Source organism: Bidens hawaiensis, unplaced genomic scaffold (assembly GCF_021521415.1).
Source record: "Bidens hawaiensis isolate Kalapana, Puna unplaced genomic scaffold, B.hawaiensis_p1.1 tig00028250_1, whole genome shotgun sequence".
NCBI lineage: Eukaryota > Viridiplantae > Streptophyta > Magnoliopsida > Asterales > Asteraceae > Bidens > Bidens hawaiensis.
This window is the reverse complement of record NW_027494601.1, coordinates 65,093-86,307: the sequence shown is the minus strand read 5'-3', so window position 1 is coordinate 86,307 and position 21,215 is coordinate 65,093. Positions and strand designations below refer to the sequence as shown.

At 43.7% G+C, this 21,215-nt stretch overlaps 1 protein-coding gene across 1 annotated transcript; it reads right to left on the bottom strand.

Moving 5' to 3' along the window:
• Positions 1-18,255: 18,255 nt before the first annotated feature.
• LOC143576652 (GDSL esterase/lipase At5g45670-like) lies at positions 18,256-20,572 on the bottom strand. The gene is made up of 5 exons (XM_077060695.1): positions 20,199-20,572; positions 19,785-19,909; positions 19,352-19,603; positions 19,026-19,251; positions 18,256-18,671 (listed from the first exon to the last, which is right to left on the bottom strand). Exons 1-5 carry the CDS (start codon positions 20,431-20,433, stop codon positions 18,445-18,447), a joined length of 1,065 nt encoding a protein of 354 aa, XP_076916810.1. The 5' UTR covers positions 20,434-20,572; the 3' UTR covers positions 18,256-18,444.
• Between the last annotated feature and the right edge of the window lie 643 nt (positions 20,573-21,215).

The window sequence follows — 21,215 nt, the reverse complement described above, 5'->3', positions numbered from 1 at the left end:
ATCCCTAAGTGGAAGCTACAGAATTTTCGACACATGACGCCACGTTAGCAGATAGACAATTTTCATTTTAAGGGTGTAGTGGTTTCAAGCCAAAATCGTATCCCATTGAAAAAAATAAGATTTTTTAACCCCAATCGGCGACAAGTCTATTGTCCGTTTTTATACGATCGTATGGCTCTTATACGATCGTATATGATTGCAGAGTTTGTCAGTTTTTCGTAGCCTTTGTCTGCTGTCCAGGAGCATTTCATACGATAGTATGGCAGCTATACGATCATATGAGTTTTTTTTTAACAACCAGCAACGTAATTTGAAGACCATATGAACTTTGGGTTTGCGAGTTTTAATTTTTAAATATATGAAATGTATTAAACCGGTAGAATATTATATCACGTCCGGAACATTGTGTCGTGTCAAATGATACAATGAATATTATATCACGTCCAGAGTATTGTATCGTGTCGTTACATAAAATGAGGGTAAGTATGTACGGAATATTATATCATATTTCATATAGCAACTATATCGGTATATTATCACATTTTTTAATACACACGGCTCAACTTAATCAATTATGTTTTTTTGTTTTTTTTTCATAAGATCGTATGGGAGTCATACCATCGTATGACTCCCACTCAAACTCCGTACACCTGCACGCTCAGTGTACTTCTGTTATACTTTTATCACGTGGGATTTCATACGATCATATAACTCATATATATACGATCGTGTTCAGGGGATGTAAGCTTTTAGAGATGGTGTACTAATATCATTACCCTTAATAATATAAGATTTGTTTACTATTATTTATAAAATATTATCATCTCCAAACCCTATCAATAACTTTATTGTTTATAGTAGTTACTGGATATGATTATTGTGATTGTTTAAAATTTTGAACATTAAATATTATGTTTATGACTTATATTTAATTATTAATGTATTAGTTTATTACACTCCAAGCAGTTGATAAATTTAGTGCTAAAACTATTATTTATTTAACATGTGTAAAGCTTGTGATATAGATAGATCGAACTAATACTACTAATTTGAAAACCTAAAATTAAAAATAAAATAATAATCATAATAAACATTTATAGAGTAAAGATAGTTATTATTATATAATATGTTATGAGAGGACTGAAGAGGTATGTACCCGCCTCAACACCAAGCAAGGCGGGTCAACCCACAAGATAAAGACATTATGAAGGCACAAAGCCAAAACCCAGGCGCATGGCGCATACAAAACATGCTCAGGCATCATATGCTCGCGCATCACATATGCGCGCGGCGCATCAACGCGCGGCGCATATCACATGCTCTTGCACATCACATATGCGCGGGGCGCACCAGCGCGCGGCGCATATCACACGCTCATGCATATCACACCTGCGCATGAAATATCTGCGCGTGAGAATAAAAAGAAGACTTCGCGCATCCTCAGGATGGGCGCATATCACACGTGCACATAATCAACCTCGTCCTTATCCAAATCAGGATTAGGGCAACCTTGATTGTGCACGTCAGACAATCTTCCAGAAGGCATCTTTTTAAGGAGTAAGAATATGCTGATGTTGACAGCTGCCAAATGAAAGGTCGACAACTCAGCATGACACATGTGCTACCACATGATTACAACCAACGAGAAAGTGGGACACGTGGCGCAGTGCGATTGGAGGAGGCCAACGAGGCTGAGCCCAACCAGTGGAAACCCTAACACTATAAATACAACATCAACTCCACTTTGATGACACATTCATACTCAATCATTGACAGTTACAAGCAGTGATATCACATTCAATCATATTGAATTATATTCACTCACAGTCAGTTACAGAAAACACACAGTCACACAATCAAGAGTATTCAGCGATTCAGCAATACTCTTGAGATTCACTGACTCACACATTATTATCTTCTCCACAAAGATACTGATTCTCACGCCGGAGGGTTACCCCAAAGAGGACCCCTCTGTCCCTTTCTGAGGGGTAAGTAACGGCGTTGTTCATTTTGTAGGTGGAAGAACACGGATTCAGAGGAACCATCGGTGAAACAGTTTAATCATACCCGAGGAAAGTAGATCTGCTACCAGTGAGTAGATCCACGTTTCTTCATTGGCGCCATCCACTGTTACAAACGGCAATCAGATCTCATCAGATCTACAAAAAAATCAATCACCATGGTTTCTGAAGTTCGTAACGTTGATCAAGCTCTGGAGGATATTGAACGTGAGGGTGTTAACGACGGACAGCTGGTTCTGAGAGTTCCGCGTGATTCTACGCGTACCACCAGCAACCGTCCCTTCGTCACAACCCCTCACGGCCAGACTGAAACTCCTCCAGACGATCACACGTTACAAATATGGCCGGCGCGAAGCTGAAAGGACCAATGGGTCCAGAAGATGAAGCAAATGATCCGAATGAATGGCTCATAAACGAGCAGCGGCGTCTGATTGAAAAGTACAACGAAATGGTCAAGCAGAAGAAGCTAGCCGACCAAACACAAAGGCAAGCTTTTGATAAGCAGACTACAAAGAGGCCGCGCGCGTCGGAAGAAGGACATTCTGTTCACACTGCACACACTGAGTTCAGTGATGAAGAAGTGCATAGCATGAGGAAGACACGGGATACTCATGCAGGAGGCTCACAGCTCCGCGCGCCTATGAACATGGCGCCTGGAGCCAGAGCAGATCTGGATCTGCACATGCCGTACAGCCCACCGATCAGAGGGCAAGTGGACGTAACCACGCCCTACAGACCAGCCATCCTGGTAAAACACTCAAAGTTTACTGCGCGCATCGCGCAGGCTCCCATCCAGCACAAGACAAAGATGCCAAGTGGTCTGGGCAAATATGATGGCACAACAGATCCAGATGACTTTTTGCAAGGTTTCTATAACACGGGAAACCTAGAGAGCTGGACGATGCCAACATGGTGTCATATGTTTGCTCGCTGCCTCACGGGCGCAGCGCGGGTATGGTTCGAGAGCTTGCCGACAGGGCAAATTGATGGGTTCGAGGAACTATTAGAAAAGTTCCAAGCCCACTTCGTACAGCAGCGCAGGCACACGCGCGATCCTGATGACATCATGCACTGCATACGCAGGAATGATGAAACGATTGAAGATTACATCACTCGTTTCAATCAGGAATCCCTGGCAATCGGGGGTATAACTGAGCAGCTCCTGCGCGTGGCCTTTATACAAGGCGCGCGCAGTGATCAACTCCGCCGGGCTCTCGTAAGCAAAGATGGTATGCCCACCACGTGGGCCAAGTTAATGGAAGCATCGCGAGTTTTCGCGAGAAATGAGAAACAGATTGCCCAAGATAGGGCAAGAGAAAGAGCGCATCAGGCAGAATCACCGCGCAGCAAAGATAAGAGGGCCAAACAGAACTCTGTATGGTCCAGGTTGCAGCCAACAAGTTTTTCTTCCGCGGAAAAACAAGCGCAACCAACCTCACCACAGCCCCAAAAAGAAGTTCGTAATCGCGGGGAGGGTGACAAGAGGGAGGGCGGCAGAGATCCTAGCAGACCTCTGCCAAGAATATGGACGCCCCTCACTAAAACACCTTCACAGGTGTTAAGTACTGAGAATGTCCAATTCAAGCCCCCCAAACAACTACACTACAAGGGACCGCAAAACAGTGGCAAATATTGTGAATTACACAGGTCCCCGGGCCACAACACCGACGCATGCCATCATTTAAAGGATGCGATCGAGAAGGATGTAAAGTCAGGCAGGCTGGCTCACTTGGTAAAAAACCAAAGAATAGAAGATGAGCAACCGGAAGGAGCCTCTGCCAGCAAGAAATACAAAAGAATCTGTGTGGCTGAGGGGGGACGACAAGGGCAGACGTCAAAAAAGAGAAGCGCGCAAATCCACGGAGATTGGCGCGAGCAGCAAGTCATCTTCCCAAGAATCAGGGGAGGCCCTTCAATAAGCAGTCCTCTCGTCATCACCACACACATTGCTCATTACGAAGTGTCAAAGGTCCTGGTGGACACTGGAAGCGAATCTGACATTATGTATGAGCAGTGTTTCAGAAAGTTAGACCCGGCAGACCAAGCGCGGCTCGAAATTGTGAACGCACCAATCTGTGGTGTCTCAAATGAAATTATACATCCCCTAGGCCAGATTCAGTTTGAACTAACTATGGGGGATGATGAGCACAAGCGAGCCGAAGTTGTCAACTTCTTGGTCTTGCCCACCACGTCATGCCACAATATGATCCTGGGTAGGGGAACGATTGCCCAATTTAATGCTGTACCGTCGTCAGCGCACGGCGCATTGGGGATCCCTACACCAACAGGCGTAACATTTATTTACCGCGATCATTTGTGCGCAGTGACAAGCACGCCGCGGGAAGGGAGAATGAAACTTCCAATGGCTGACAATGCGCCAGAGAAGTGGATTTTAAACCCAAAATTCCCAGAGCAAACGGTCACAATTGGCGCTACCATTTCAGACGAAACGAGATTGAGAATGAAAAAGTTGCTCACAAAATACACGTCGGTTTTCGCGTGGCAACACTCCGATATGACGGGGGTCCCGCGAGACTTGGCGCAACATTCTCTTAACACGTTCAAGTCGGTGGAGCCAATTGCTCAGAAAAAGAGAATCATGGGGGATGAAAAGGCGAAGGCCATGAATGAGCAAGTGGAGGACCTGTTGCGCGCAAACATCATCCGCCCGATCCGATACCAGACATGGGTAGCCAATCCTGTGATGGTAAAGAAAAGCAACGGGTCATGGAGAATGTGTATTGACTTCAAGGACCTCAACAAAGCATGTCCGAAAGACTGTTACCCCCTCCCAAACATCGACGCAAAGGTGGACTCCGTGGCGCCATTCAAGCTCAAATGTTTCCTGGATGCCTACAAAGGCTATCACCAGATTCAAATGGCACCACAGGATGAAGACAAGACTGCCTTCAGAACCGACAAGGGTGTTTTTTGTTACACAAAAATGCCCTTTGGTTTAAAGAATGCGGGCGCAACCTATCAGAGACTTATGGATTCGGTTTTCAGTGAACAAATCGGAAGAAATCTAGAAGTCTACGTTGATGATTTGGTGATCAAGAGCAGGGAGGAGAGACAAATGCTCAAAGACATCGAGGAAACTCTTCAGCGCCTAACGGAAGTTAACATGAAGCTCAACCCGAGCAAATGTACTTTCGGCGCAGAAGAGGGGAAATTTCTTGGTGTAATGGTCACTAAGGATGGTTTCAAGGTGAACCCTGAAAAGGTGGAAGCCATCCTTGACATGCCTTCACCATCCACCATGAAAGAGGTTCAGAAGCTGAATGGTAGATTGGTGTCAATCAACAGGTTCCTAGCGAACCACGCCAGCAAATCTACTCCATTCGTTAACACCTTGAGGAACTGTTTGAAGAAGAGCCAATTCAAGTGGACGCCTGAGGCTGAGCAAGCTTTCACTGAGATAAAAGAATGTCTCATAAAGTTGCCAGCGCTCACAGCTCCACTTCCTGGCGAAACCCTTACATTGTACCTGTCAGCTGGAGACCGCGCGATCGGCGCAGTATTATTGGTGGATCGCAAGGGGATACAAACGCCAATATACTATGTGAGTCGGGTGCTCACAGACCCTGAGACGCGCTATTCCATCATGGAAAAGTTAGTTTTGTCACTAACACACGCGTCGCGCAAGCTCCATAGATACTTCAATGGTCATCCTATTGAAGTTCTGACTGGTTACAACATCCAGCAAGTCTTGCGACGCCCCGCGCTCTCCGGAAGGCTGACAAAGTGGGCGCTGGAATTAGGTGAACACACGATCACTTATAAGCCCCGTCCAGCGATAAAGGGTCAAGTTTTGGCGGATTTCATCACGGAAATCCCAGAGGGAAAGATTGAAGAAGCTCAGCGCGAGGTAGACCCTCCGCGAGCAAATGATGAAGAAGATGTTTGGAGGCTATTCACTGATGGAGCCTCCAACAGCGAAGGGTCCGGCGCAGGCCTCAAACTGGTGGACCCTGATAATCATGAATATACTTATGCTATCAGGTTGGACTTCAAGAGTACCAACAATGAGGCTGAGTATGAAGCCCTGCTGGCTGGTCTGCGCATCGCGCGCAAGTTTGGGGTTAAAAGACTAGAGGCGCATGTTGATTCTTACTTGGTAGCTGCTCAGGTCAACGGCCTATATGACGCCAAGGAGAACACAATGCCTCTGTATCTAGAGCAGGCAAAAAAGCTCGTTGAGCAGTTTGACTTCTTCAGAATCATACACATCTCGCGCAGCGAAAACAAGTCCGCTGACGCGTTGAGTAAAATGGCATCAACTAATTTTGATCACTTTGGCAAAGACGTCAGGGTGGAAGTAATGAGCAGCCCGTCAGTGCAAACACAATCGGTCCTTGTAATTCATACAACCCCTTCATCCTGGATAACTCCAATAATGGAATTCCTGAAGGAGGGGAAGTTACCGGACGATCGCGCACAGGCGAGAAAGATAAGACACAAGGCACGGAACTATGAATTACTTGATGGTACATTATATCGGCGCTCTTATCTTGGACCGCTCATGAAATGCCTGGATGCTGAAGAAGCAACCTATGTGATTAGGGAGATTCATGAAGGAATCTGTGGAATTCACGCCGGTCCGCGCATGGTGGTTGCCAAGGCGATGAGCTCAGGCTACTATTGGCCAGGCATGTACTTGGATGCGCTAAAAGAAATCCAAAAATGCAAGGCATGTCAGAGCTACGCGCCAAACACCATGCGTCCAAAGAACAACTTGATTCTAGTCACCTCCGCATGGCCTTTCCACAAATGGGCCATTGATATTGTGGGGCCCCTGCCGCAAGCGCAAGGGCGAGTGAAATTTTTGGTAGTGGCGATAGACTATTTCACAAAATGGGTTGAGGCCAAGCCACTAGCAAAAATCACAGCTGAGGCGATGAAACAATTTATCTGGAGCCACATCATTTGCCGTTTTGGCCTTCCTATGGAAATTGTGAGCGACAATGGCAAACAATTCACTGACAGGAAGATATCAAGCTGGCTCAAAGAATTGCACATCAACCAAATCTTCACGTCCGTCTACCACCCTCAGGGGAATGGCCAAGTGGAGCGCGCGAATCAAAGTTTGCTAAATGGGCTGAAGAAAAGGTTGGAGGGAGAATCCCATTCTTGGGTCGAAGAGTTACCTAATGTCCTGTGGGCGCACAGGACATTAAGCAAAACTAGCAATGGCGAATCCCCGTTCAGCCTAACCTATGGGACAGAGGCTATGATCCCAGCAGAAATTGGATGCCCATCCCATAGGGTACTCATGATGAGCAAAACTGATAACGAGCACGAAAGAAGATTGGACCTTAACTTGCTTGAAGGGCGCAGAGAAGCGGCTATCATTAATGAAGCCAGATACAAGAAAAAGCTGGAAAAATATTATAATCAGCGCGTTAAAGAGTGCCACTTCAAGAAAAATGATTTTGTCCTTCGAAACAATGAAGCTAGTCGCGCAATACCCCCAGGAAAAATGTCCCCCAATTGGGAGGGACCTTATCAAATTTCAGAAGATTTGGGGAAAGGCGCGTACACTTTAAAAGATTTGAATGGAAAAAAGATACCGCGCGCGTGGAACGCGGCACAACTTAGAAAATGCTTCATGTAAAAAAGTTCAAATATGTAATCAAGGCTTTTAAGCCATCATGAATGATGATTCGTGCTATCTTTCAATATTTGTCGCGCTATCTTTCAATATTTGTTCTATTACCTTTGCATACATGTTTCACACTTCCTTTATTAATTTGGAACAATATGACAACACTATATTGACTTCAAAGCAAAATAAAGCGAAGTAAAACATACATGCGCGAGCCTTAGCTCAAACGCGTTAACGAGTCTTAACTCTAAAACGCCAGGGCCTTAGCCCAAACCTACGAGCCTTAGCTCAAACACGTTAATGAGTCTTAACTCTAAATACGTCAGGGCCTTAGCCCAAAACAAAGAGCCTTAGCTCAAAACACTCACAAACATCCATCTTACATCCCGCGCAGCCTGATCATAAAAATCCTTAAACACAACTAAGGCAAAGTACAGGCCATATCATGTTAAGGTCTCAGGTCGAGGTCGCGCGCGGAATCATAGTGGATATCTGAGTAACACACGCTGACATGTAATGGCTAAACTCATACTTCCATATAAATACCGCGCGACAACGACGCGCAAAAAATCAATAATGAAAAGTTAGCGCGCATGTCAGCATGAGCAAGATACTGCGAAACCACAAACAAAATAGAACAGAGGTTAAGTGAATAATTTCCTTACAACCTTGTTCTTATTTTAACGTGCAAGCATATCTTATATCTACAAGCAAACATGAAGAGATGAATGGAAATGCGCAAGATGTGAAAAAGAGAAAACAAGTTTCATTCCATTGGATGGAAATTTACAAGTATGATGAGTTACAAATTACAAGTATAAAAAATTAAATATACAAAATTTGATGAAGGGCTTCTCAAGTCTCCACGTCGACGTCAGCCGCTTCATCACCCTCATCATCTCCCGCAGCATCTGGCGCGGTCTGCTCCTCATCCCCGAACTGACCATAGTCAAGTTCTTCCTCCTCATTGGAGTCTTCGATCACAACGGTGTCAGGAGCAGATTCTTTCGCTGCGCCAGAGCCGCTGGCAGGGGCAACATCCCCCGCGCCACCATCATCGCCACCAGCCCTCTCGCATTCATCAAGCAACTTCTTTAGCGCGCCGAGGTCGGGCTGGTCAGCAAGCGCAGCTATCTGTAAATCATTAGAAAAGTAATGAGTACAAAACACTTAGAAAAGTTAGTCAAGTAAAACTCATTAAGATCAAGGTACCTGCATAAGGATGGGGATGGGAGTATTCATATACTTTTCCCCCACCGCGGCCATGTCCGCGCAGGCCGCATCGCTCTTGTAAGGGTACTCGGATGGGTTCTTCCTCAACATGCCATACTCATACCCATCCGTAAACCCTTCAGCTCGGCCCACCAAGCGCGCGGCGGCATTGCAGTCCATCACAAGGGCTTGAAACTCGGCGGAATATTTCATCGCCAAAGCGCAGCGAGCCATGCCCTGTGACACCAGCCATTGGCGATCCTGCGCGAGGCCAGCAACAGACGTCTCGAGGGCAGGAACCTGAGAGTTTAATAACTCAACAGTTTCCTTAGTCTTTTTTAGTTCCTCCTGATCAGACGCTGCTGCTGCCAAAATTTTTTCTTTCTCCGCCTGCGCAGCACCAAGTGCTTCCTGGCTAGACGCCGCCGTCGCCAAGGCCTCATCTCTATCGGCCTGCGCGGCCGCCAAATCCCTTTTCAGGCGCGCAACCTCGCTCTCCAGTGATGATTTCTCAGTGATACTCTGGACGATAGCTTGGTCACGCGCCTCGGCCTGCTGTTCCAAGACACGCACTCTGCGCGCGTACTTGGCAACTTCGGCCTCCGCCAACTGCTGCTTCTCCCGCGCAGCTTGGAGCTCATGCCCGCGCTTGATGTATGCGGTGTTGGCACTTGCTCGGTTTTCACTGAGCTCCGCCTGGAGTTTCTCAGCTCGCGCGCGAGCATCAGACAGGTTCCAGGCGGCCACCTTAGCCTCTTGCTGGGCTGCCACAAGAGCATCGCGTACTTTAATATAATCGCGATGAAGCTCTTGGGAGGCAGCAAAGAAAGCTGACCCAGCGAAAATGTGATCGTTGAGCAAGTCAGCGCGAGTGCGCTCCTCCTGATACCTCCTTTCAGTAGGAGGCACGGCATGAGCCCAGAAGTCCTCGCATACGCCCATGGATTGGAAGGAACTTTCTTCATTAATATTCCATCTCGGGCGATAAACGTGGTCACCTACCTACAAAACACAAGAAATGTTCTAAGTCATAAAACATACTTATATGGAGGTACGCGCAGCGGAGCAACAAATCAATACATACATGCGGGGATGAAGCAGGAAAGTCAGCGCCATCCCCACCAGAAGTCTGCGCTGCGAACACTTGCGGCATCGCAGTGCTGGCGCGGTCTCCCAAGGAGTCTTCAGCTTGAACCCCCTCGTCCTCCTCATCTTCTTCAACAGGCCTCTTCTCCTGCGACCTGGAAGGCTCCAAACCAGCCTCGCGGGGAGGGCTGCGTGCAGGAGGAGGCGAGGGAGGTTCAAGCTGAAGACTCGCGGGGAGGGCTGCGCCAGTTCGGCGCGCAATACGGTTTCCTGCTCCTTGGTAATCCCAATAAGGGGAGACTCAGCACTAGCAGGAGCAGGACCAGAACCAGCGGCGCCGGCAGCGGCGCCAGGAGTATCACCAGCTACTGTTGCGCCAGCTACAACTCCTATGAACAAATAAACAAGGAAAAATGGTTTATGACTGACTCCAAAGGGAAAAATAAAGAAGACAAGTGTGCAAAACATACCTTGGCGCAATTCTGTTCGCGCGGCGAACATCGCCATAAAATTCATTCTACCCTTTTCAGAGGGTAGAACAGGGGACTCCGAAGCAGCCCCCGGCGCAGCCTCAGCACCTTGTGGCGCCTGTGGCTCATCTCCTACCGTCGCCGGTTCTGCAAACATTCAAAGGAGGAAAAGTTTAATAACAATTCAGCCAGATGAAGATAAGCAAAGTATACCTGTTGCAGGCGCGGCACTGCTTCTCTCTTCAGCCGCGCGAACGGAGGAGGCGACGCCCCCATACCTCAAGTGGACAGGAGGCCTGCCCACTCTCACAGGCAAGGAAGCTAAAGAAACCTTGGTGGTAAACACCTGGGTTTCCTTTGGTCCCTTCGTTTGAGCATGGGGATGAGCGACAGGGGTGTCATCTTTCCTCTGTTTCTTACTGGCCCCTGCGCCAGATTTCCCCTTAGCTCTGCGCTTTAGTAGGGGCGCCTCCTCTTCCTCCTCCTCCTCCTCTTCCGCGAGCTCTAGCTCGTAGTTTTCAAGCGCATCTACAAAAACAAGCAACAGAACTGTTAATAAACTTGGGTATTCTAAAGGAATGAGCAGAAGTGCGAAGGCTTACCAGGCGCGTCACCGTCAAAGTCAAAATCCAGATCCACTGGGATGAACATGTCATCGAAGCGATCCGGGAAACCAACCTCCCCAGCGCCAAGCTCGACGGAGCCGCCCTCCACATGTTCATCATAAGCGGCAAGGATGTAATCCTTGGTGACTGCGCAAAGACAAGTTAAATGATATCAGCAAAAGAACGATGTTCGCAAAAAAAAAAAAAAAAAAAAAAAACTTACACAACCCGTCGACTTGGATAACGGGCTCAAGCGCGCTATCGGCCCAAAGCTTACTCATGCCGACCCCAACCAGCGCCTCCTCGCAAATTTTCTTCGCGGGGGATGGTTCGGCGGTCAGTTTCTTAACCCAGGCGCCAGTTGGGTTCTTGAGGACACCCTCATCCGCAGGCGCAGAAGTGATAGAGCGCATGGTCATACGGATGGGGATCACACCGGCCCTAATGTAAAAAAACCTCTCAGACCAGTCATGAAGGCTCTTGAATGAAACAGTGGAGCACTTCACCTTCTGACTGCGAGGAATAAAAGAGATCCAATTGTCTTGGATCTTGGCCTTATAAAAATACTGAAAGCGCCGAGGAGTGGGTTCCTCGCGCTGGGATTTGCACATGAACTCAAAGTGAGTCACGCGCACGAGTCCAAACGGATGGACTTGGGATATATGAATCCCATAGAACTTCAGCAGTGCACCCACAAACCTTGTCATCGGGAGACGAAGGTTGCAGTGGGTGAAAAAGTGGCTATATAGGGATATATAGCCGGCAGGCGGGTCCGCCGCCGTTTGCCCGGACCTAGGCAACATGCAGCCAAACAGGGTGGGAAAGCCCTGAGAGGTGATGAGGTTGTCGAGATCTGCCTGCTTCAATTTGCAGGGGATTTCATTCCACCTTTTGGTGGCCTTGGTCCTCCCTACTTCCTCCGATGTGGTCTCAACAACCTTCTTCCCCTTCCCCTTTTGCTTCAATGTCGACATTACCACAGATTTCACACGGCGTCTTCGAGAGGCAACGGAGGTGATTGAGGGGCTAGACGAGTATGAACTATCAGACATACAACTGCAATAGCCGATAATCGAGGATTCGAATCGATGTAAACACTCAAATCAGAATGTGAAAGCAGAAACTTGAATTTTAGCAACAATGAAGATGAAGATAAAAATTTCCTAAGGGCCTGCTTTTATAGGCCCAGGAGAGAGAAATGTGGCAGCTGATCGGATTTCACGCGCCCCCACTCGCAGGGGCAAGCCAACGAAGGCGCGACACGTGTCCCTAACAGCTGTGTGAGGGGACATAAAGATGTAACCGACCTGCCACGGAACAGAGACGCGCCCCCACTCGCAGGTACTAACCAATGCGAGTGCGACACGTGTTCAAGACAGCTGTGTGAGGGGACATGAAAGGCAACTGTAGCACCTCGAGCACACGAAACGTCTGACACGTTTACGGCGCACGTCACCACCAACCAGCCACGTGTTTGGACCTTTCGTTTTCAACCAAATGGATAGAACTTCGCGCGACGATGGAAACAACCAAGAAAACGACAAAACCCCCTTTAAAAGGACAATTCAGTGAGTCTAATATCTATCTTACCGCGCTCGCGCAAGATAAGACACACATTAGACTGGGGGGGCTTGAAGAGGTATGTACCCGCCTCAACACCAAGCAAGGCGGGTCAACCCACAAGATAAAGACATTATGAAGGCACAAAGCCAAAACCCAGGCGCATGGCGCATACAAAACATGCTCAGGCATCATATGCTCGCGCATCACATATGTGCGCGGCGCATCAACGCGCGGCGCATATCACATGCTCTTGCACATCACATATGCGCGGGGCGCACCAGCGCGCGGCGCATATCACACGCTCATGCATATCACACCTGCGCATGAAATATCTGCGCGTGAGAATAAAAAGAAGACTTCGCGCATCCTCAGGATGGGCGCATATCACACGTGCACATAATCAACCTCGTCCTTATCCAAATCAGGATTAGGGCAACCTTGATTGTGCACGTCAGACAATCTTCCAGAAGGCATCTTTTTAAGGAGTAAGAATATGCTGATGTTGACAGCTGCCAAATGAAAGGTCGACAACTCAGCATGACACATGTGCTACCACATGATTACAACCAACGAGAAAGCGCCAGGTGTCCCAAAGGACACGTGGCGCAGTGCGATTGGAGGAGGCCAACGAGGCTGAGCCCAACCAGTGGAAACCCTAACACTATAAATACAACATCAACTCCACTTTGATGACACATTCATACTCAATCATTGACAGTTACAAGCAGTGATATCACATTCAATCATATTGAATTATATTCACTCACAGTCAGTTACAGAAAACACACAGTCACACAATCAAGAGTATTCAGCGATTCAGCAATACTCTTGAGATTCACTGACTCACACATTATTATCTTCTCCACAAAGATACTGATTCTCACGCCGGAGGGTTACCCCAAAGAGGACCCCTCTGTCCCTTTCTGAGGGGTAAGTAACGGCGTTGTTCATTTTGTAGGTGGAAGAACACGGATTCAGAGGAACCATCGGTGAAACAGTTTAATCATACCCGAGGAAAGTAGATCTGCTACCAGTGAGTAGATCCACGTTTCTTCAAGGACTGATAAATTAAAATAAATATCGTGTGTAAACTTCCGTTGCCACAACATTGTTTGAGTCTCCTACTAGGATGCATGTGTAGGTTCACAATTACAAAATATATATACTTTAGAGGTAAAAATAGACATAGAGATGAAGATGAAAAACACAAATAAAATAAAATATTATAATTTAGAGATTGTAAAAACTATAAATACAAAACTCCAATATAAAAGCATTAATATTGGAATCTCTATCCATCTCTATAAAGTCACATTTCTATTTTTTTTTCTAAAAGGTTGCAAGGTAGCCTCTTGATGGTTACCTATGAATCAATTAGTATTAAGGGGTTGTTTGATAATTTTGCGTTAAATCATTAAGAGGTTCGACCAATTAAGAAATAGTCTCTTAATCATTTAACATGTACGAGAAACTTAGGTAGCGTTTAATATGCAGTAATGACAGGCGGAATAGAATGATTCATTACGTGGGAATGAAATAAGAGGTGTTTGGTTGCACAATTGAATGGAATCATCCATTACACATGGAATCCCATTCCATCAAAACCATTCCTTCCCACACCCCTTCTTTTTTTTTTTCATTCCATTCCTCTTTCAACCTACTTTCTCAACAACACCATCATCTAACAACCACCGCCAACACCACCACCACTACCATAGTGTCACACCCTCAAAATCCACTAATGGAGTTTTACCGTCAGAGGGTGTGACCTAACAGGATCGGAATCATTAGTTATAATCAAACCTTAAGTAAAGTTTTCAAACCACGAAAACGTTTAAGTGTAAATAAGTGCGGAAGCGTAAAATCATAAACAAAGTGTTGTGTCACGCGGGACGACTTAAAACCCAATTATTAACAGTTTAAAAATAAGTTTGCAAAAACGATAGAGTTCAATGATGCATGATCCTATACCGCGCGCCCGCCTCGGCTACCTGAGAATAACATACTAAAAGTGTCAACACGAGGTTGGTGAGTTCACAAGTTTATATAAAATAAAGCGTTTGCGTTTACGTTTTGCGTTTGCGTTACCAGATAGTGTTAAATCAATTATATATCTATAGGTAGCTAGCCTATAAAGCAAGTATTACTAAGTGTTCGACACCGAAGCTGACTGTTTATCATTTGCCTTGCCACCAGGTCTATCCCGACCATGGTAATGTGTTAGCCAATATTACACCCACTCGACCTCCAGTCAAGTTTAGCGTTGGGTGGGGTTTGTCAAACCCAGCAGTACTACTCGACAGTGACTCGCTATTATCCAATACTAAACGGTTCGATGTTATGAAGGACTTTTGTTGTTTCGTTTGCCACTTAGCCTTTACAAGTGATATATAACTAAATAACAAAATCTAAAGCGTTTTGGAGTATGTATTCTCCCCCAAGTGAAAAGCGTTAAAAAGAGTTAAAAGGGGAACGTGAAACTCACTGTTTGCGAAGAATTCAAAAACAAGTCACCCAAGTGATGCGCGTCACAGAAAATCCTCACTAGCGTTCTAAAACAACAAATGAGATTTTCTAAGTGTTGGAACTACTATCGAGTCTCTAGACTCGGCACATAACACCTATGCATAAGATACGTTTTGTGTTTCGTTTGTGAATTGTGTGTGTCTCAACAAACACATTGGTGATACGTTACATGTGTGAACAACTACTTACGTGTCAAGTATTAATAGTGTACATTACTAGCAATTATTCTCCATAAGGGCAATTTAGTCAAAAACATAGCAATTATCTAGCAACAAGCACGTTTCATATATTTTCACATAGTTCAGCAGTTAGTTTTATCAAAACAGAATCCTACTTGAAAGATTACTATATTCAATAGATCACAACATATCAAATAATTCACCAAAAATCGTCACAAAAGCATACATGAGTTAGGTTTCCAGAACTATTTTTATTGTATTTTTATTCCACATAGTTTACTCACAATGATCAAAACATTACAGTAAACTCACAGCAGTCAAAATCATGCGCAACAGAATTTTATTTGTTATTCCCGTTAAATGAAATATCCAATTAATGCAAGACCAATTGGGTTAGGTTCTTAACTCAACATGTTAACCTCCAGAAGTGTAACCAACCCATTTGGTCATGTAGCTCATGAGATATGATAATTACAAAACAGCCTAACAGCAGGTCTCATAATTCAGATTTGTACTTCAGTTTTGTAAAATAATAAAAGTTAACCTTTACTCGTTCAAAAATTACAAACTTGGACTTTATAGAAACTAGACTCAACCTAGTACACTGTAGTGTTAACAATCTCGACCAATTACCACATTAACATTTAGTTACAGTTGTCTAAACATAACTTACAATCTGTCTAGTACCAGTTTTGACCTTTAATCACATTTAAATCGTTTGAGCAACCAAAACACCTCCAAATCAGGCGTGGTTGGGTTTTCTGAAAACTAGACTCAAAGCACTACCTTTTAGACTCATAATTAATCCAGTTTGGTTTTATATTTAACAAGTTACACCTCGTTCAAGTTTAGTTATCTCTGCTATCAAAACTCAGCAAGCATATACAATTGTCTAGCATGCATCCTAAGCATACAACATATCTCCAAACATGCAATAAACATAATTATCCATAAAATCAGTAGTAAACCCCCTAGGGTTTACAAACAATCGATGAACTAACAATCTTTCACCGTTTAAAATCACATATGATCATCTAAATCAATAACCAAAGTAAAATCAATCATCATCTAATCCATACAAAGCATAAGAACACTTAATACATGATTTACAAAGTTAGGGTTTCATGTTTATACCTTAAAAACACAGAAACACGTAAGAGGAAGGTGAGAGATGCTTAGAAACAAGTGCGGGATGCTCCGATTATGAAGAACCAAGCCAAAACGAAGGTGATATGGTGGTGGTGTTGGCTGCCGTCGCAAGAGGGGGGGGATGAGGCCGATCGGGTTAGAGGGAGAGAGGGAGGGGTTAGGGTTTTTAATATTATTAATAATAATATGTTACACCAAGGCCCCTCAACTTCTAATTATTACCTTTCTAGCATAAAGTAACTTGTTTGCATCTTGAGTTAATGTTTTATATAATATTATCAAATAGCACATAAGCCTAACACATAATTATCAAATAATTATTGTTTGGATGTTTTTCGTTTATTCACCAATAGTTTGTGTCAACTCGTTTGCGTTTCGGTGCAATCCCGAAAGACTACACATGTAGTAATTGTCAAGCGTCATTTAAAACCCTAGTTTAAATGTAATGAGATGTGCGTTATAGGTCAAGTGATCTTAAGTTTGAATTGACGGAGTTTGGATTAACGGAGTTAACCTGAAATTGACGAGTGTCACACATAGCCACCACCATCATCTGACCACCACCGCCACCGTCACCACCACCACCTCCGTCGCCACCACCGTCGCCACCACCTGACCGCCACTGTCGCCATCACCATCTCCACCACCACCAAAGCTACCATCGCCACCATCGTCGCCATAACCACGGCAACCATTGCAACCGTCGCCACCCGACCATAACCGCCACCACCACTATCACTTCCTGGCCACCACCACTGTCATCACCACCCTACCACCGCCATCACTACTAATGCTACCATCGCTTGACCACCACCACCACAACCACCACACTCGTGGCCTGACCGCCACCACCACCACCGTCGCCACCGCCACCACCATTTTCATCTCCAGAGCTACCACCACCGTCACCATTTCAGTTTTTTTTTCATCTTTATTATTTCTATTTCATTCCTAAAAAAATTTTCGGATACCAAACAACATAAATTAATTATTCATTTTATTCTCATATGTTAACCAAACAAGACAAAGGAATGGTAATGATCCATTTCAATTCTTTGTCCATTCCATTCCTTTTCCCATTTCATTTCCCCTTCATTCCATTTCTTTCAACCAAACATACCCTAAGGGTGTATTTAGGATTCCTTATTTTCTTCTCCTTATAACTTTTTGTGATAGAATAAGTTATTTGTGTGTTAAAATAGTGTTTGAGAATACAAAAGTCATTTTCCATATCTCCTTATCTATTAGGCTAAAATATAAGTTTTCAATAAGTTAGGATTTTCTAACTTATCTCCTTATCAATACAACTTCCCATTACACCCTCATCCCACCATTCCACCCAGCTCTTTAACCACCTATTTCTGCCATAAAAAATGTCCTTTTTAGTCATTTTACATCAATAAATTAAACTAAACACTTTTTAAAAAACAACTTATTGCCTTATGTTAATCAAAATGGATCAATGCTAAATGGGATTTCTTTTAGGGTTATTTGGAGAGTGAGTTATTCACTAGATTGCATTGAAAATTTGAGATTAACTTAAACATGATCACCGGAATGTTGGTGTCGCTATCTCCACATGTGACTTCAACAATCAAAACATAAAAACTTATTGATCATGTCATTATCGCTATTTACGACTACGAAAACAAAGCGAGTAATTAACACCCGTTTCACACAATTGCGGGTTTTGAAATCTATCATCGAAGTCGCAATCGATCAAACCTAGCAAGTAACACACTTTTCAGACAACCGCTAAAAGTCCCTATTGTCAATATCATACATTATGAAATTAACAAATTAAACTCTTAAAAAAAATTCATGTTGCACACTGCTTACAAGATAATATTACTAACCATAAAATAATCCATACTAATATGAACTTCACATTTTTCACTAGTGCATCAATTATACTCACGGCAATGCATGAGATAAGCAATACAAGAGTAAACATTATTTTAGCTCAAAGATAGAAGTACTCAACTAGAAGCTAAACATGATACTTATTTAAGAAATCCTCTTTAACCATTAAGCATCACTGATAAAGTTTTCCTCTGATGAGGCATAAAATGGGGACATTGCTGCATATGCTGATGCTCCGTCTACAAGACTGACACTCTCGGTCGGGTGAAATGCGTCCCAAAATACGTAGTTTTTCCTAGCAGCACATGGCACTTGATTGGGAGCACATTGGCCCTCACCAATTCCGATTGTTGGGGAGACGTCGCAGCAGGGTTGGTCCGTAACATTGAAATCTGGATGCATTCAAGCACACAATTTAGATATCGATCTTTAGTAGAATCCACTTTCATCAATATATTATTAAGGGGAAAGTTAACGTACAAATTAAATTAACGTGCTAACTGTGAAAATCAAGTAGAGTAATTATATATACAAGCAAAGTAATTATTGTATGATGTATAATAATTACATAATTAATCTACTTATATATATAATTATTCATATTATATGAACTTTAATTTGTATTTGATCCAAACTCATATTATTAATCGACTGTTCTAGTAAATCTTAGTTTTCACATATTCGTTTCATAGTTCATTACTTTGATTGATTTTTTTAACTAAACAATTGAAGTATATATATAGTACCAGTAGAATATCCCAAGGGAGGGTCAATGTATATGAACTTTGCTTCACAGAGTTTACTCCCAAGGTCAACAAGAGCAGCCGTAAGCCTGGCATTGAATTGTACAACAGCAACATTTACTTCATCAACACATACATTTGTTTCATACCTAGCCATAATCGCAGGCGCACAACCCGAATATCCGGCTCCTGATACCGCAAACTTTCTTGCTCCATAATCATAAAGTTGCTACAAATGAACAAATATTAATAAATTAAAAACAATAGGTTGATTGCAAAAACTAAAATAAAAAAGAAAATTATAGATAGGTAGCATTTGAAGTACCAACCAATAGTTGTTTGGTATATTGTTGTACAAGGGTTTCTGCGTACTCTTCGGTCGTGTATAGGCTACTTGTTTTATAGTAATTTGGAGCGAAATAGTTGTTGATGAAATCATTATTTCCCATTGCAACTGTGTATATGCATTTTTTGAGATGTTCTCGTACCTGGGATAAATTCCCATTTCCATTTAAGTCTACTAGTTGCAATAGTGTTGTTGCATGATGTGCTAGTTGCTGATTCAAGCTTATCCTACCCCCCTGTTATCACATTATCAAGATATATATAGTCTTTTATATCGAAATAAAATTATATCAAGATCAATGGATTAATAATCGGTACGTTCATGTATATAAGACATCCATGCAAACGTTAATTTGATGAATTTATGACTTATATCCATGCATGCATGCATGCTATATATGTCTAGAGAATAAGTACCATGTGTTGGCCACTTTCGTCACGAATTCCGGCAGAGCCAGATGCATAATTTACGCCACGATGGATATCTTCGCGGTTTGCCGACGCGTAAGGTGGGATGGAGTTTTCAAACCCGAGTAGTTGAGCTGAGAAGAATGGAGTAAATCTATGTTATTATGAACACATATAGGATATTTGTGTTATTATTAAGTTATTCATGAAACACATATAGAATATGTCATTATTAAAACATGTTATATAAATGAACACATATACAATATGTTATTATGAAAACATGTTATATTTATTAGGAAGAGATAAAGAATATGTTGATTAGTTATTTTAAGCTATAGATTTTAAGTTATTTATGCAACAAATATAGAATATGTTATATTATATGAACACATGTTATATAAATGAGAAAGAGATAAAGACCAATAACGTCGGCGATATTTCGACCGTTGGAAAATCTTCCGGTTGGACCGTCAGGAAAGTCGATCCCATACGGTGGGAAGTTGGCTCGTGCCTCTGTAACAAGGTGATTATTATTGCCGTTATCGTATAACGAGTCACCGAATATGAAGTAACATGGTACTTGTGGAACAGCTAAAGTGAACGTTGATAGTGTTGCTATAATTAACATAAGAACATAGGATTTAAAATAACTCATTTCTAGCTTTTAATTTGGTTAATCAGGAAAGATGTTGAAGGGTGGTTTGGATGTCAACATGATGTGAAGGTGATGTACTTATATATAGACAAACTCTTGAATTATTGTTTTATATATAATGCCATGCCATATATGCCATATCAATATAATTGTGTGCATGTGATCTTGTTTTGTTCCTTGGCGGAACAGTGTTCGTACTGTCTCTGCTAGTCTATTTTGGCGCCATGGCCACTTAAGAACCACAGAGGTCTTGAAGAGGGACGTCTGCGCAAAGACCAACTGGTTCCGCAGGACCCACCATGCTCAGAGAGATGAAGACCTTACGTGCAGTACGCCAGCTGTTCCCGCAGGAAAAACCTCCCAATGGTAAAGTACCCCGCCTGTTCCCGCAGCTGCGGATACAAGCCATCAGGGAAGGCTACCCGCACTAATAGTAAGGCTACACGCACAAGGCACTAACTCTCAATAATTCAGTAATGTCACCTGAAGAAGGAATGAGCAAGGCGGGAATACTCCCGCTCAAATGAGCCAGTCCGTACGCTTCTGGAAGATCTTTTGTACTATATCTGCCAAGGTATGGACAAAATAGACAAGATTTGACCAAAGCAGCCCATGAACCAATCACAGGGTGACAGCTCACCGACAACAGTACGAGGAGGAGCACGCTCTAGTACAAAATGTCACTATCAGCCGCTGCCTACCCACCAACCCTCATCGTGGCACGTACATAGCCTGTAGTTGGTGGAAAAGGAATAGTACACAGCCGGCCATGTCACTATCAG